At 35.2% G+C, this 16,329-nt stretch overlaps 2 protein-coding genes, 1 long non-coding RNA gene and 1 other non-coding gene across 4 annotated transcripts; 2 read left to right on the plus strand and 2 right to left on the minus strand.

Moving 5' to 3' along the window:
• Positions 1–3,627, minus strand: LOC130724489 (ras-related protein RABB1c). Its single transcript, XM_057575718.1, has 6 exons — positions 3,368–3,627; positions 2,991–3,130; positions 1,624–1,706; positions 746–950; positions 526–594; positions 1–325 (listed from the first exon to the last, which is right to left on the minus strand). Exons 1-6 carry the CDS (start codon positions 3,411–3,413, stop codon positions 233–235), a joined length of 636 nt encoding a protein of 211 aa, XP_057431701.1. The 5' UTR covers positions 3,414–3,627; the 3' UTR covers positions 1–232.
• Positions 3,628–7,905: 4,278 nt separating this feature from the next.
• Positions 7,906–9,629, plus strand: LOC130724653 (uncharacterized). The gene is made up of 3 exons (XR_009014587.1): positions 7,906–8,155; positions 8,448–8,859; positions 8,986–9,629. It is a non-coding gene; the product is annotated as an uncharacterized LOC130724653 (long non-coding RNA).
• An 848-nt stretch (positions 9,630–10,477) lies between these two features.
• Positions 10,478–10,551, minus strand: TRNAN-GUU (transfer RNA asparagine (anticodon GUU)). The gene has a single exon. It is a non-coding gene; the product is annotated as a tRNA-Asn (tRNA).
• A 2,738-nt stretch (positions 10,552–13,289) lies between these two features.
• On the plus strand, positions 13,290–15,108 carry LOC130723503 (heavy metal-associated isoprenylated plant protein 47). Its single transcript, XM_057574575.1, has 3 exons — positions 13,290–13,436; positions 13,541–13,619; positions 14,737–15,108. The coding sequence occupies exons 1-3, from the start codon at positions 13,431–13,433 to the stop codon at positions 14,883–14,885; spliced, it is 234 nt and encodes a 77-aa protein (XP_057430558.1). The 5' UTR covers positions 13,290–13,430; the 3' UTR covers positions 14,886–15,108.
• Positions 15,109–16,329: the final 1,221 nt, after the last annotated feature.

Raw genomic sequence — 16,329 nt, forward strand, 5'->3', positions numbered from 1 at the left:
TTATTTAACACATATGAAACAAGAGATCAATTAATTCTGCACACAAATATGGACAAATATCAGTTTAAGTCAAAGAAGCAGAGTAAAGATTTAAAAGAAAACATTATACAATTATCTGACTTCATCAGTGGACGTTGAGCATATATATCTTGATATCCAAACCCAGAATAAAAGTAAGGAAGAGACTGCATATAGAACTACATCGAAGCAAATAGGTTGCAATATGTTCACTTCAACTGCAGCAGCCTCCAGCCGAGGCAGAAGGGCCATCCCTACCTCCAGATGGTCCAGGAATTCCACCATATCCTACTTTAATTCCATAAGACTGCAAACATAGAAATTTTATCAGTGTCTTAACTCTTGCTCCTTGAATCAGGAGTATGTTTTCCACTTTATAATCATTATCCCCATAATGCATCCACAGATTTAAAAATATAAGTTAGAGTGAAATTAAATAACCCAGAGTGTATTTGAAATATAACAGATGAGGTAAGGAATGACTCTGCTAAAAATAAAGATACGAACCTCATTTGATACATCAAAAACTCCATCCTGAATCTTTTTGTATATGGTTGCAGCTGTTTTTATGAATGCCTGCAAAAGGGTAGGTTATATAAAAACTTCCATATAGATAACTTTCCAAAATACTCAGCCTAAGTACCTAGATATGTCGGAAAACTGCGTTTCGGGAGTGCATGTGGTATAATAAACGAAGAAAGCCCAAGTTATATGAGTGACTTCTTACCTCTTCAACATTCTGAGCAGTTTTAGCTGAAGCCTCCATGAAGATCAATCCATGTTCCTTTGCAAACTGCTCACCTTCCTCTGTGCTTACAGCCCGTCTGTGAGCAAGATCGCACTTGTTGCCAATCAGCATAATTGTCATATTTGCATTAGCGTGCTGCCTTGCATCTTCCAACCAACTAGCCAAGTGATTAAATGTCTCCCTCCTATGGTAAACAAAGGGTCAGCACCATTTTCATTGCTTTATTTATAAAATAATCATCACATAACTGTCATACATAATTACATAAACATGTGTGCATTTTGCACATTCTGTAGCCCATCAAATTGGATAAGATTCAATGCATGTTTTCTTTCAATGCTCTTCCAAAGCATGTATCTCCTAAGTAAATAAAAATAATCAAATGCTGTTTTTTCAATGCTCTTTTAAATATATTGATATTTATTAGAAAATCACATATCTTCCTTCCCTCAAAATTCACAACAGTGATTTCACTTAAACTGCATTTAAACAGCTTATTTATGAAATGATTTTGATTAAAATGATTTACAAATCATATTTGAAGTGATGGATTATATAAAATATAAAATTGGATATGCAATATGATTTGTAAATAAGATGGACTCTTAAAAAACTAACTTCTTTCTATATGAAAACAGATATTTTATTATTTATTTTAGGATTCTGTTAGGGTCCAATTTTGGGGTATGAAAATTGAGCCCCACGTCAGAAGTATGTTGGTGTGGGGTATGCAAGTTGAGTCCCATGTGATAAGGCATTGGGCCCTCCAGCTACAACAGCTAGATTTATGCTACGGTTCTCTAAAAAATTCTTATCAGATACAAACAAAGATTTTAGAAGTTCAAATTTGAGAATACCTGGTTATATCATAAACGAGCAGTGCACCTGCAGCCCCTCTGTAATAAGACCTTGTAATAGATCTGAAGGATTCTTGACCAGCCTGAAATATTACAAGAAAACTCAGTACCTAAAACTTCACATCTCAAGCAACTAATGGAGAACATTTTTCATCACTGAAATCTGGAAAATCAATCCAAGCTGAAAAAATATAAATCAAACCCAAATTACACTTAGCTCGATGATTATAATTGTGATGGGTAGTTCAAAATTGTCGCATTATTGTCAATTACTGAATTCATAAACCCTAACCATTTAAAATATGGAAGGTATCTCAAGGGCTCACCAAAGTCCATCTGTCCATGTACTTCCTACCTACCATACCCGTGTAGTAGCTAAGTCTTTCCACCCATATCTCATAATCACTAGAGAAGATGGGTTGAGAAAAATATACAACCTCTCCAAATTCAAGTTTATTCTCATGTATAATGTAATTTTAATTTTGGATAAATTCATGAATAAAGGCTGTCATCCCCAGCTAATTAGGTTTTCAACAACGGAGATCGATCATCCCGCAAGAACAGATAAAACTTACAGGGACAGATTACACCATGCTCAGCATAATGTTCTTAAGAAGAATAAAAAACGCAGTATGGATATGAAAGTTACCGGAAGTCAGGAACAAACTACACTTATGACAAACACCATCCGTCCTAGCCCCATTAATCATATGATTTCTATCAGGACAAATCTTTGTATGAAAATCAGCCAAAAATTCAACATAGAATAATAATTACATGGTATTCTTTTCTTCATAAATGCTAACAAGCGCTGCACAAATCGTTAAAGATCCAAAAGGAGTAAGTATCAAATGAAAACGAAAGCTTCTTAAGTTTCTAACGAATTAGAAACAGTGTTGTCAAATCGCGATCGCGGACCATGGCGGTGAGCCAAAAATCCACTATTTAGCGGCGACTAGTGCGCTATAGTGGGCAATAGCGGCGTCGTGATTAGCAAAAAATCCGCTACGCTACAGCGGCCGCTATTTGATAATGCTGATTAGATATAGCAGTTTTCATTAAAAGTACTTTTTATTTCCTCAATTCTTTACAGAGTGCCTACTTGGTAACAGGACCCTATCATCTTCAACCACATAAAACTTTTCAGGTTGCATATACAAGCTAAATAGAGGATGAAACAACCAATAAAAATCGCTAACATAAACGATCAACCCACAACCAATTGCAAATGCCCTAACATAAACAATCACCCCACAACCAATTGCAAATTCCTAGAAATAAGAAACAGCAGCAAGCAAGTTTCACAGATTTCCAAATTTGAACCAATTCTATTTATGCTAAGCTCTACGAAACGGGTCGAAACTAACCGTATCCCATATTTGCAACTTGATTGGCTTATTGTCAATTGTGATCATCCTAGCTCCAAATTCAACACCGATTGTCAAGTCATGAACGGGTTGAAAGCGCTTGTCGGTGAATTGAAGTAGAAGGCATGATTTTCCAACTCCTGCAGCAACAACAAAAAAAACATATGAGTCCACAGCAATCAATCACCGCATAACAAAAAGAACCAAATCAAAACCTAGTTATCATTTTTCTAGGTTTAATTGATAGAAATACAGAAATTGATACAGAACAAACGGAACCAAACCAAATCTTACGAGCTATCAAATCATTCTAAAAAAAACCCTAAAAACGATGATGAAACAACGATTGCAATAAAGCGAGAAGACGATTTGATTACCGGTGTCGCCGATGATGATGTATTTGAAGAGGTAAGCGTAAGACATGCTGTGAAGTTGAGATCGTTCGAATTCCGAACAGAGGAAGAAGGTTGAAGAAGAAGATGAAGAGAAGAGAAGAGAAGAGAAGAGAGTCAAAAGGAAATCAAAATATAAACAAAAACTGTTGCTTCTTCTCTCTGTCTCTCTGTTCCAGCGAGGCAAATACGTTTCTTTCTCTACTTTCTCTCTCTAGGTTCCTTCTTTCTCTCACTTTTCTTCTTATCTAAGAATCATTGAAAATGTATTTACTATTTAATAAGCCCACAACATTCGAGACTTGGGCCATCTAGGCCCACAGGTATTTATTTTCATTGCTCAAAGATATTTTATGTTGGCTTATTAGCACTTTTGGTCCCCCAGATTTTAAAAATGTGTAAATTGAGTCCCTAAAGTTTAACAATAGCATTCCGCTACCCCGACGTTTGTCTCTATTAACACTTTTGGTCCCCCACCATAATTCCGTCCAAAAACTAACGTTTTTGGCTGATGTTGACTTTTTTTTTAAATGAGTTGGCCACCAATTATGAGAGAGAAAGGTAATTTAGGAGAGAGAGTCAAATTATTAAAATATTAAAATAAATTAACATCATTTAATTAAAAATAAACATTAAAAATATCTTAAATCCCAATTAACTCTAAAATCCCTAATTCATGCAACAGATGAAGAAGAGTTGCAGGAAAACTGAACAGGGGAAGAAGAAAAAGGGACGCGGTGGAGGGGTGCGGCAGCGGAGCTCCAGGGGTGCCGATGGCGTTTCCAGCGGAGCTTATGACACCGTTCACTACGATCTAACCGATCTGCTTTCCTGGGTTCAAACTATGCTCACCGAGCTCAATCCTGCTCCAACCACCACCTCTACCTTGCTCGATCCATCTTCTCTCTTGGAAAATCCCCAAATCAACGACCCTTTAGACCCTTCTTCAGTACTGCTCTGGATTGGGGTTTTTTAGGTTGGAGTTTCGGTTTTCTCTGGATTTGGGGTTTTGGGGTTCAACAGTTTCTGGGTTGATTTTTTGGTTTGGGTTTCTGGGCTTGGGTTCAATTTCTGGGTTTCTCACTAGATTAGGGGGAAAGGTTTTCTGGGTTCAAGAAGATTGGAGATGGGGATCTTTTGAAGATGAAGATGAAGTGGAAGAGATGAATCCTTTTTGCTATTAGAATCAATCTAAGATTTATATGCTTCTCTTCTTGTATCATTGATGAGCAAGGTATATTACAATCATGATTAAAGGGAAGAACATTGCTGGCCACTATATCAATCTGTCGTTAATCTCACTCTGCATTGTTGGAGAAACAAATTTTCTTTTTTGTTGTTTCATAAGATAAGGTCCATTAAGCATTTAGAAGACCAAAGTTTGATCATATCAATCTGGTTAAATTGCAGGTTTGGGAGAATTTGGGGGAGAAGAGATGGTGATGGAGAAGAACGCTGAAGGAGAAATGAGAAATAAGGATGGATTCAGTCACGTGATTCTGGAAAATCAGAAATTAGATTGAATAAATTTAATAATTAGATTATCTCTCATAATTACCATTTTCTCTCCTAATTTGTGGCCAACTCATTTAAAAAATCCACGTGAGCAAAAAACGTTAGTTTTTGGACGGAATTATGGTGGGGGACGAAAATTGTTAACGGAGACTAACGTCGGGGATGCGAAATGCTATTTTTAAAGTTTAGGGATCTTATTTGCACAATTATAAAATCTGGGGGACCAAAAGTGCTAATAAGCCTTTTATGTTTATGTTGTCGACAACAATAAAAACAGATCAAAATTTATTATACATATTAATAATATATTCTTTAATTTAGTTTTTTTTTTTATAAAAGAGATTTAAGGTGAGGAAATGATGTCCGGTGCGGTCCAAGAAAAGGGATAGTCAGCTGACCATAATACGTTTCATTTTCATGAGTCACAATCAAACTCTTAACCTCATGATTAAGAGATTAAGTTAACTACTATGTCACACCTTTTGGTTCCTAAAGGAATGAATTTGTTACTACTATTTTTTTCGAAAACAAACTTATTAATATGTTTAAGGCTTGAGGGAACAAATTATGTAAATGTAATTTTTTAATAGATATAAATTTAAATTTAAATGTTTGTTGTTCGAATATTAACAACTGTTGTAATTTGACCATATACATTTAGAAGCTGATCTCACCACAAACATCTATATATGTAACTCATATCATTCCATGAAATCATGAATAATAACACATTGTTTATACTCTTATATTTTGAAACCAAAGTTACACTAAAAACACTTTTTGAAAACCAAATTAAATATTTACTCAGTAACTAATTTAATTCTTCTCTTTTAAGTTAACCTAACTTAGTTGAATGACTTGTTGTAGATTAGTTCGATGATCCTTAAATTGAGACCAATTGAGATTTGAGACCAAATCAAAGTTGAAGTGTTTAACCTGTCAACATCCAACTGACACTTGAAGTCTCGAACAATTTTCTAGTTTTTTTAGCTTAATTTTTTTGGGTAAACTGAAACAGGACAAAACCAGGCCCAAAGTGAATGCAAAGGGTAGTGGCCTAGTGGTGGGGTACATAAACGTGAGAACCCAAAGCAAACCATTTTTTTTTGTTGCTTGAGGCATTGCTTAAGAAAAAATAAACATGAACTAATCACACTAGTTGGTAAAGACTATTTTGGTCCCGTTTGGAAAATAAAGCTCAATTAAACTCATAAACGCTTATTCATAAATTATTTTAAAAAATTTATTGAAATAAATTAAAAATAAGCTACTATATAAGCATAAGCTCTTTTTTCATAAGCTATCCAGAGTAGCTTATGAAAATAAGCTGAAAACAACTTATGGTAGGCCTTAAACTGTTTGTAGAAGTTCTTCCAAACACATAAGCGCTTATGCTATCAGATAAGTTCAAATAAGCTCTTTAAAACGGGGCATTTATTCTATGCTTACATATTAAATTTTGACCAGAAAAAAAACTACACATATGCCATGTTGTTAGTTGGCCTCACTAGACCTTCACATAATGCACTCTAAAAGAGCTTATAAAAAAAATGCACTCTAAAAGAAATCTTTTTTTTTTGGATTTAAGGCACATAAATATGTTTGCCAATAAAAAGAGGTGGTCAAATATTGAACCCCACATAACTCCAAATTGGAACAAATATTGTAGGAGTACTATTTATGATTAGCTAATTAGAACTATTTTATGTGCAGGCCTTAGCATGAAAATTTGAGAGTAACAAAGTTTGTGCCTCACAATGTTTTGAAAGTAACAAAGCTAGCTTGGGATTCTCAGTGTAATTAATATCTTAGACTACAATGATTCAGCAATTAACCGGCTTAGTTGCTTTAATCATTTTTCTTTGAAATATATATATATATATATATATATATATATATATATATATATATATATATTGGTAAATTTTATGTTGGCCGTAGAAAACCTGATACAACCTCCTTTATTCGGGGTTAAGACTAGTTATGCGAAAGACAACCAAGTTTTGCTTAGAACAAATAAAATAAATAAAATCTTTGTCTCATCTTACTACAGTTATTTTCTCTTAATTCTTATTATATTATTATTGACATATAGTTAACTGATGAAACGTGACATGAGTTACAACTTACAACGGCTAGATCTATAGTATAATCCATTGATAGACACAGCACAAATTTTGTATTACGATAATATGATTAGTGCTTGGTGGTGCTGTAGTATGAATTTCACAACCTCATTTGTCTATTTCTGATCCAGGTCCAGTTGTGAGAGGAACCGGCCCCAGCTACAAACTAAGCTAAAGCACAGTGCAACTCTGGCCTTGTCTTATTCACTGGTTTTGGCCTAGTATGGTAATCACAACAATTCATTGATTCTTTTTCTTTGATGTAAATTCATTCGGAAAACTATAATAATCCTTTTAAAAGGTAATTTTTTTTTTTAGATTTGAATTTATGTAATCACCTTTATGAAGAAATAACTTGTTTACCGGCTACCAGATCAACATCGTGTTAGGCATTGCCCTTTTTATAACATAACATAAATTTTGCAGATAAAACAACATTGTGCCAATAGGCTTGTAATAATCCATTCAACCTTAAAGCATGTGCAGTTCTACAATAAAAAAAAATGCAAAATCTCATGCTATAAAGCTTCCATTGTGTGCAAGTTTCAAGAAGAGATTGGACTCATTTTATAATCAAATGTAAGCAGTTTTATCTTACTACACTTTTGCAAGCTGTAAAATCACATAACATCAAACTTACTATTGCTCCGAAGTTCGTCCTCTTTTGAACAATGGTAAAAAAAATGTGACAGATAGGCATATATAATACCCAATTTTACATGTAACTTAAGAAAGATGAAAAATGTGATGAGAAGTTTGAAACTGATTGAGTTTTGTTTGTGGGGTGGGGAAGAAGGTTCACCTTTTCCAAGGGAAGAAAATCCAAAAAGGAGTACCTGTAAATCTCAGGCAGCTTTGGCTTTATTTGATGGAACTATTTGCTACAAATTGAAGCCTCTTGGCTGCCGCCTTTGCCAATTTTCTCCTCTTCTTTCATTCATGGATTTTCTCTTGTCTCTCCTCTCACTTCTATCTGCATCAACACCTCCTTAAATCCCCCAGAGCTTTGTGTATTGGTTCTAAAGGCAAAGAGACTCATTTGAAGCTCTTTGAAGTCATATTGGAGAATTAAGCAAAAGAAACAGAATCCCCTTCCTTGGTCTCATCTTATCTGTCTATCTGATAAATTATGGTATGTAGCTCTTGAATTGTGTATTGCTAATACTTAATAATCTTTGTCAATCTTAGTGTGTTTGGAAATCTGATAGGTTTCCACTTGGGGGAGAAGTGATTATGAGAGAATGTATCAAGAGTATCTTTTTGAGATAAGGGATTCCGGGAGGATTAAAAACAGATCCAAATATGCAAATAGATAGTTTTTCCTAGTGCATGTGTGTGTTTATGTCTACAACCATTGTGTTTTTTGGAATTGGATATGTGAATGAAGGTAACTTACAATTTACTTCATTGTTTTGATGGTGCAGATTTTGACTAAGCTCAAATATTATGGTGGGGAGTGCTACCTACTTTGATCATCTGAATTGATGTGCTTGCCTGGCTCCCTGAATGCCACCTAAGAAGCTTGTCAAAAGAATGGCAACCTTTTTACATGGCGTGAGGGGAGCCACGCAGGCTGCTCAATATATCAGACATGCTAACACTCATCAAATTATGAATATCATATCATATATTCTTATCTATTCTTTTTTGTTTCCCTTTTCATTTCTTTATTTTTATCTCACATCAGAAGCTGATAATCTGCTTATGCAGGTTTCACAATAACATTTAAACATTCTTTTCTCTGTCCATGCTTCAGTTTTGATGATGCTTATTTCAGGGATCAATTAGTATAAATGTTTGGTAAACATTGCATTGCACCATGTTTCAAATGTTCAGGTATCATTTACATGTCATTCCCTCTATATTGCTCCTTTGAAGTTACAAGTTAATATACCACCTTTGAATCTAGTTTGAGTGTAACTCCTATCTAATACAAGTTAATCTCCACTGTGTGTATTGAAGGGTCATAAATAGGTGAAGCCTATTGATTTTACAAATAAAACTTGCAAGTCCTAACTTGTAGAATCAAAGCCAAGACAGTTCCAAGGAAGCAAAGGAGCCCCAGATGATAAATGTGGAACTGTAGCACTCCATGCCCATGCATTTCCCATGTTCATTCCCTTCCTTATTGTAAAGAACTGCAGCAGAGTAGCCAAACACAAGGGAACCAAATGGGATGTTGGCCACCACCACATTATGGTTCACTGTCCCAAATAGCTCCGTTGTTGTGGAAACAGATATGGAAGTGATTGCTCCAGTGCACACTCCAATCACTGCTGCAGTGCTTGTGTAAAGGGCAATGTCTGTTTAGTTAATAAGAAGAATCCATTGACAGTGGTTGACCTAACAGTGGTTGATATCATTTGTTTGTTTGATTTGGTTTGTCATATCTTTGTGTTGGTACCATCATCTGTTTGTGTCAACTGTCATGGAATTAATTAGACAGAATAAAATTGACAAAATGCTCAAGTCACTATTAGAATGCTATTCTTGAATCTCTGGTTCACTACTTCAAGACTCTAAGCTTGGTCTTTCCCATGATTTTCAGCTTAACTGTTATGTGTTTAATTGTACCTATATGTTAGGGTTGGATGTTCAAGGCCATATTTAATCTACTGTCATGATTTGAGAATATTATATTGTCTTTTCTTTTTGGTGTTCCGAAAAAATAACGAAACAACAATAGATAAATTAAGGCACGCCTAGGCTATCCTTGAGGAGGAGATACTCAAAGCTCCGGAGGAGGAGAAAGCACTTCCCTAACTCAGGAGAAAGGGAGATAGCCCTCTAACTTGCAATCCAATCCGCTGCTGAATTACCCTCACGATAAATCCAATCTGTTGCTGGAACTGGAGGAAAATATTGTTTCTAATCATCTTTTAATTCAATTTTGATCACTTATCTAACTTTATTTCAATTTCGTGGTCTAATCATTTTGTTAATTTGTTTTCCTCTTCTAAAGTTTCTTTGAAATGAGAAGTCGAGGGTAGTTTTTGTCCAAGAAAAAAAGTGTTAAGTGTTAATTTACTCCTTTACAAAATCAAATGGGAGTAAAATAGCAAATCCCTTTACAAATATATCCAAAATAAAGTTACCTCACCTAGAAATAGACATGAACCTTTCAAAAAAATAAATAGACACACAAGTGAATTAATTATTAAGTAGCTTGAAAGAAGAAACAACTAACACAAAAGATCACCTCAAATTTATTTTTATTGTAATTTGTTCTCTCAATATTCATTTACTGTCTTTTTTTTCTGGTCATCAATTCATTGTCTAGACCCAACCATGCAGGGAGTGCCAGTTGCACTGAGGCCCAGTCTCCATAAGAGCCAGAAAGGAATACACTAACCCATATATATATCTATATATATCTATTGACCAAAAAAGCCCAATATATTTGACCAAAAAAACGAATATATGAAATATGAAATTAACATAAAAAGAGAGGAAGCGCTAGAAGGAGGGGTCGAACCTCCGACCTTGTGGTTAACAGCCACACGCTCTAACCAACTGAGCTATTCCAGCACGTTGAACATTGTCGCTATTATTTTGTTCAAGTAGCATTGACTTAGGAACCTTTTCTCTTGAATTAGCTATTCTGCTATGTTGTGAAGGGCAGTTTAATTTTCATATACAGTTAATATAAAAGGTTTAAAAGAATAATATAATAATGAACTGATATAGTATTACTGTATTACTTAACATATTAAATGATATTCATCAGATTTATTAGAAATATATGAATCACACTTAGTGATTAGGAATAGTTAGTTGATAGTTTGTTAGAAGTGAAATAGTTAGTTAGGAAGTTGTGCTATAAATAGCATACTCATTGTATTTTTCCACTTATTAATTTTCATAATGAATGAATATTGGAATCAATTTTCCTATTCTTCTTTTTGCTATGTTTGGGATCCCATTGAAGAAATCCATGTGATTTCTAACAAGATTTTAGAAAGTGTTAGCCTCGCTAAATAATGTATGAAATTATCGTTAAATTATAAATATAGATTTTTTAACAATGATACACTAAAATTAAATTGTATAATACTGAATAGGTGTTAGTCGTAGTGGTAAAAAGTGGTTGTTTGAAGCTCTTAGTCGAAAAAGAAGAGATTATTTATAGTTTTTACTTGACTTTGCGTCAACCATATAGTTCTTTCTTGCTATCACCATAATTTATTTTCTTTTTATTCGAACAAAAATTTGAGTGAGTTTGCCTCCACCATAGATTAGAGAATGTCTTATAAATCATCCACCAATACAACTCTCACATTAACAATTCGAAATGAACATACTACCTTCTAAAGAGAAGTGGTATGTCCATACTAATCGGATACCACCGACACATCTTGATAGAGGAAATTGTTTCCCGGGGATAAATAATTTGGCCCACGAGAGGCCGAATCACTATTATGCCATCCGACTCATATTCTCGTTGTTAAGACATAATGCATGTCATCCTACTTAAGATCTTGTGATTGAGAGTCTGAAACATAATGTGGAGCATCTAACCTGCAGTCTCATGACTAAGACATAATGTGTATCAACCGACTGATGATCTTGTGGCCCAAACAAAATATGTGTCACCTATATGATCTTGGGACTTAGTGTGGAGCACTCGACCTATGGTCTCATGACCTGGACACAATGTGTCATCAAACCCATGATCTCCCGACCAAGACATAGTATGGAGCACCCGACCAATGGTCTCGTGACTGAAACATAATATGTGTCGTCAGACTTGTGGCCTAGACATCAGTATGTCGTTCGATCGTATTCTCATGACTGAGACACTACGTGTTATACATTAATCCACAAATTTTGTGGTCACAACGATCAGAGCAAGTTTTGTCTGATACATTCCCTCGACTCTCCATACACCTGACCAACAACACTGACCGATCATGTTGGAAATTCCGCACTCAAGATAACATAAAATAAATCACTCCCGCCCGTGCACGGAAACTAGCAAGGCACCCATCACCCAGCCGATGTGGAGCTCGACAACTGAATACCTTATTTAACTGACATATGGACAAGTGGCCCTAACGCTTCTTAGCCAACGCATACCCTTCATTCATGTACGGAAACTCACAAATCAACACTTGGTGGAGAATTCTATGAAAGACATCAAGAAAATTAGATAATAAACATATTTCAATTTACTTATCTCCCAAATCATCATCATTCCCCACGCTAGGCACGTAACCTGGGGAAGAAGAGTAAAGGTAGAAGACCATCCACATTTCATCATTTGACTGATAGAACAGCACCTTCAGGCCATCCAAGGGTCAACCTCAACGCACGCCGAACCTTTGACCATTGGTGGTGTTGACGTTATACCTCAACTCCTCTGATCTTGTACCTAAATAAGGAACCACGCGAAAAAACTGTAGGGGATTCAAGCACCTCGATTGCACGAAGTAGTAGAGCGAGAAATCACAGATAAAACACACAACATCTTTGGTCACGCAATTCGGCAAAATTGCCTACCTCTGCGGCTATAGTGTAGCTATAGCTCCTTTGTATTACTTGTGGCATGAAGCATGTGGTACCAAGTACAACTTTTAGGGAGGACCATGGGTGATGTGGTTGAATGACTCACACTTGAGGGGGAGATTGTTGGAATCAAGTGTTGGAGTCAAGTCCCACATCGGAGAAGTCAAGGTGAGAGGGAGAGTTTATAAGAGATGTAACCCATAAACCTAATGCCTTAAGGTTTTGGGTTAAGATGTGGTGTCCAAGATCTCCTTGGTATGTCTCCTCTCAACCTTGGCCCATGGGTCCTCGCCGTGACTCTCCCCAACAAAAACGTAGTAAGCAATCTATCTATCCTTATACTCTCTCCTCTACCAAAATTAACTTGGACGTTAGAGTGTTTTTACCAGTATTACTCGGAGGGTCCAAGGCACAGAGAGGAGGAGAACCCAAAATCAGACCACGATCAAGAGGAACACACAGCCAAAACATTCATCGGCTCTCGAATTGGTTGGTTAGATTTGTCTGATCAGTTACCAATAATTGAGTTTGAGTGAACATGTGTTCACATTGGCAGTATAATTTCTTCGAACATGGGGAGTTAATGGAAAAACCTGTACACCTAACAATTCTCGTACGCGTTTCTCTGGACACGCGCAACACGAACAAACCAGCGCCACGTAACCAACTCTCGGAAACTTCTGGTTTCATTTCATGTGAAAGAGATGCATGGCTTCAACCTTTATGTCAAAGTTTCTGTCTTATTTAATCTTATTTTCTTTAACTTTGTCTCTTCACAGTAGACGACTTGACTTGAGTTTTCTCCCAAATCTCATGCATATAAATGCCAATAACTTCACTGTCTTCAGCATATTGGATCTTGGCTCTAAGATAACCAAACCACGAATTTAACCTTCGAAAACATGAAGGTAGATATACTTTAACTTGCTTGCAATATGTAATCGCTTTTTTTTTTTTTGGGATATGTATAATTTTCTGACCCTTAATTTTGAATTTGCTTGTGTTTTTGCAGCAAAAAATTGTGATGAAGGTGAATATGTATTGCCAGAAATGCCGAACCAAGGCTCTAAAGGTTGTTGCTGGAGCAAACGGTTTGTCACTCAACACCCCACATCCTCTAGCTTTCTTTATGTTTATACATCAATGATACACTACTTCTCATATTATAACTACTTCTCATATCCTTTGTATTTAGGTTGCACCCTTGTGCTATTTAAATACAATTGCTTGGCTTATCAAAAAAAAAAAATCAATGATACACAAATATTCAAACAATGTTAACCACTTTTGGACATCTTACTTTTGTGGTAATTCTTTACTACCAGTATACTTTATAGTGGTTAAAAACCCATAAAAGTGAATACCTAGTAGTGGTTTGCACAGTAGGTGTTCATGAATTTTTTTGCTTAACATATGATGGAAAATCATGTTAAGGTAAAGTTAATATTGCTATGAATATAACAAGTTCTCTTAACTTTTGCAACTATCCGATCCACTGTGATTTTGATTTCACTCTATTTTTTCCACCTTGTATTCAAATATGTACATAATAACATTTTTTATGTCAGACTTCATTGTTTGGATCAAGATTCTTTTTTAAGTTCTTAATGATGTCTCATTTTTTATTTCAACCAATGAAATTGTGACGTATCAATTAAAAAATACATGGATATCAAATTTATAAGAATGATGTTCATTTGACGTGACAATACTTTATCGAATAAACCAAAAATAGACATTACTTATTTGAAGACCCATAATCTTAATCTTCACTCTTGTGGCCAAAGAGGGTGCATGAATATATTTTATACATCACATGGACAAATAATCACTAGAATATATTGTAAACAAGATGTTTTATCTAATATGAGTGTAGTCATTTACTTTATATAATGCTTATGCTAACACTTTTTTATACCAAATGTATGACTTCTTACTAATTATTTATTTATTTTTATTTCTTATCGTCTACACAATTTTGATCATTTTTTCCCTCTCAATTGTAGAGCCTAGTTTGTTCTGCATGTAGTAATGGGGTTAATCTGCTCTGGATTATGTGTCACCAATAATCTAAACACGCAATCACATAATTAGCTTTTCTCTTAAAATTGATTTTTTTCGATATGACATGTTTCCAAACATGGACTAAGAAATGGGAACAATATACTTGATTATCTTAAGAAATTAATTTTGAAACAAATGCTGCAGGTGTAAGTTTTGTGGGGCTAGAAGGAGAAGATAAAAACAACTTGGTGGTGATTGGAGATGGCATGGATGCTGCTAAGTTAACGAATTGTTTGAGGAAAAAGGTTGGACAAACTGATATCATAAGCTTAGCCGAGGTTAAAGCCAATTAAACCATGAGCAAGAGATGTTCATTCTGTTTTGGTCTCTGTCTGTTTGGCTGCTAGTTCTATCTATCTATTCATTACGGTGTATGCCAAATAAGCCTATACTTATAGGGTTTAATGTGAACTCTAATAAGAGTGTTTAGCGTTTGCTAAGTAACGGTATTAGTCGGCTTTCATGGCGTTGGGCTTGCTTCAATGATGTTGAATCAAAAATCAACAACTTACTCGATCTTTTGTTCAGCTAGTTGATTAGACGAGCGAAAGGTTTGCATTTGGTTGTCCTGGTCGGTCAACTTAACCCTTACTTGATTGTTAGCCTTTTAGGTCGAGTGTCTTTAGCAGGATGAAAAAAATAATTGGCCGGTCTAGTTATTAAAATAATAAAATTTTGATGTTTTTTTGTGCTTCTTCTTTGTTAGTTTTTATTTATTTATTATGTGGTGTCCATTTCCACATCTTCGTGTAAAGCATGGATCAGCTTGACGCAGAATTATGAGTGTTTATCCTGTGTTTATGCAAACTATTTTATATTACCAAGTGATATAATTAAAGGGTGGTCTTCTTTTACCCTCCCCTGCCTTTTTCTTAGCTCATCTTCAGATAAACCTTTCAGAAACTTGGATCAATCTAATGAAGAAAAAAAAAATCATTATATTTTATCCCGTGTTTAAAACAAATTTTTTTTAAAAACACTAAAATTACAATGTGTATTTAGAGATAGACATTAAACGGCGGTTCCCGTGAAATGAGGCGTTTTGGCGGCATTTTTCCAGCCGCTGCAAATTGCAAACAAATAGAGGCATTTCTTTTTCATGTAGTACAAGTTGTTTGCTGGAAAATGTGATCATCAATAAAGCAGCCACGTTATAAACCATCACAAGTGACGTGTGCTCAACGTGGAAATTACTACTTTATTATGGCTTATTAGCATGTCATGATTCTCAAGGAAATATTTAAATTTTGTTTTTGGAAGATTATGCAATCTTCTTTCTGGTATAAGTCTAAACAAGATAGAGTGACTAATTAAAGTTGTAATTGGATTCTGGGGCCATAGATGTGCGTAGAAAATCTTGAATCAGTGTAAAATGCAGAGTCCTTGGTGCAATGTTGATGCAAAAGCAGCCAGGAAGTGATAAGCATGTGCCACAATTGCTTTTCAGTACTCTCTCTTTCCCTACATTCTTTTGTGGTGGCAGACAGAGCTACTCAAAGTTGGCGTAGTGGTTTAGCATTTCGTCCCTTAAACAATTAAGTGATTGAGTGTTTGATTCTCAACTCTTGTGAATAGAAAAAAAACTCATTGATCATTGCTTTGCTGTTTAGTGCGCCAACTATGAGGTGAGAGATTAATCTGATCACGACTATCCCGATGGTGATATATTGGCTAAGATAAAAAAGACAGATCTACTCAGCAAGGATTGTTGAATAAGCTTTCTATATTCTATACCAA

The sequence above is a fragment of the Lotus japonicus genome, chromosome 6 (genome assembly GCF_012489685.1).
Source record: "Lotus japonicus ecotype B-129 chromosome 6, LjGifu_v1.2".
Classification (NCBI taxonomy): Eukaryota; Viridiplantae; Streptophyta; class Magnoliopsida; order Fabales; family Fabaceae; genus Lotus; species Lotus japonicus.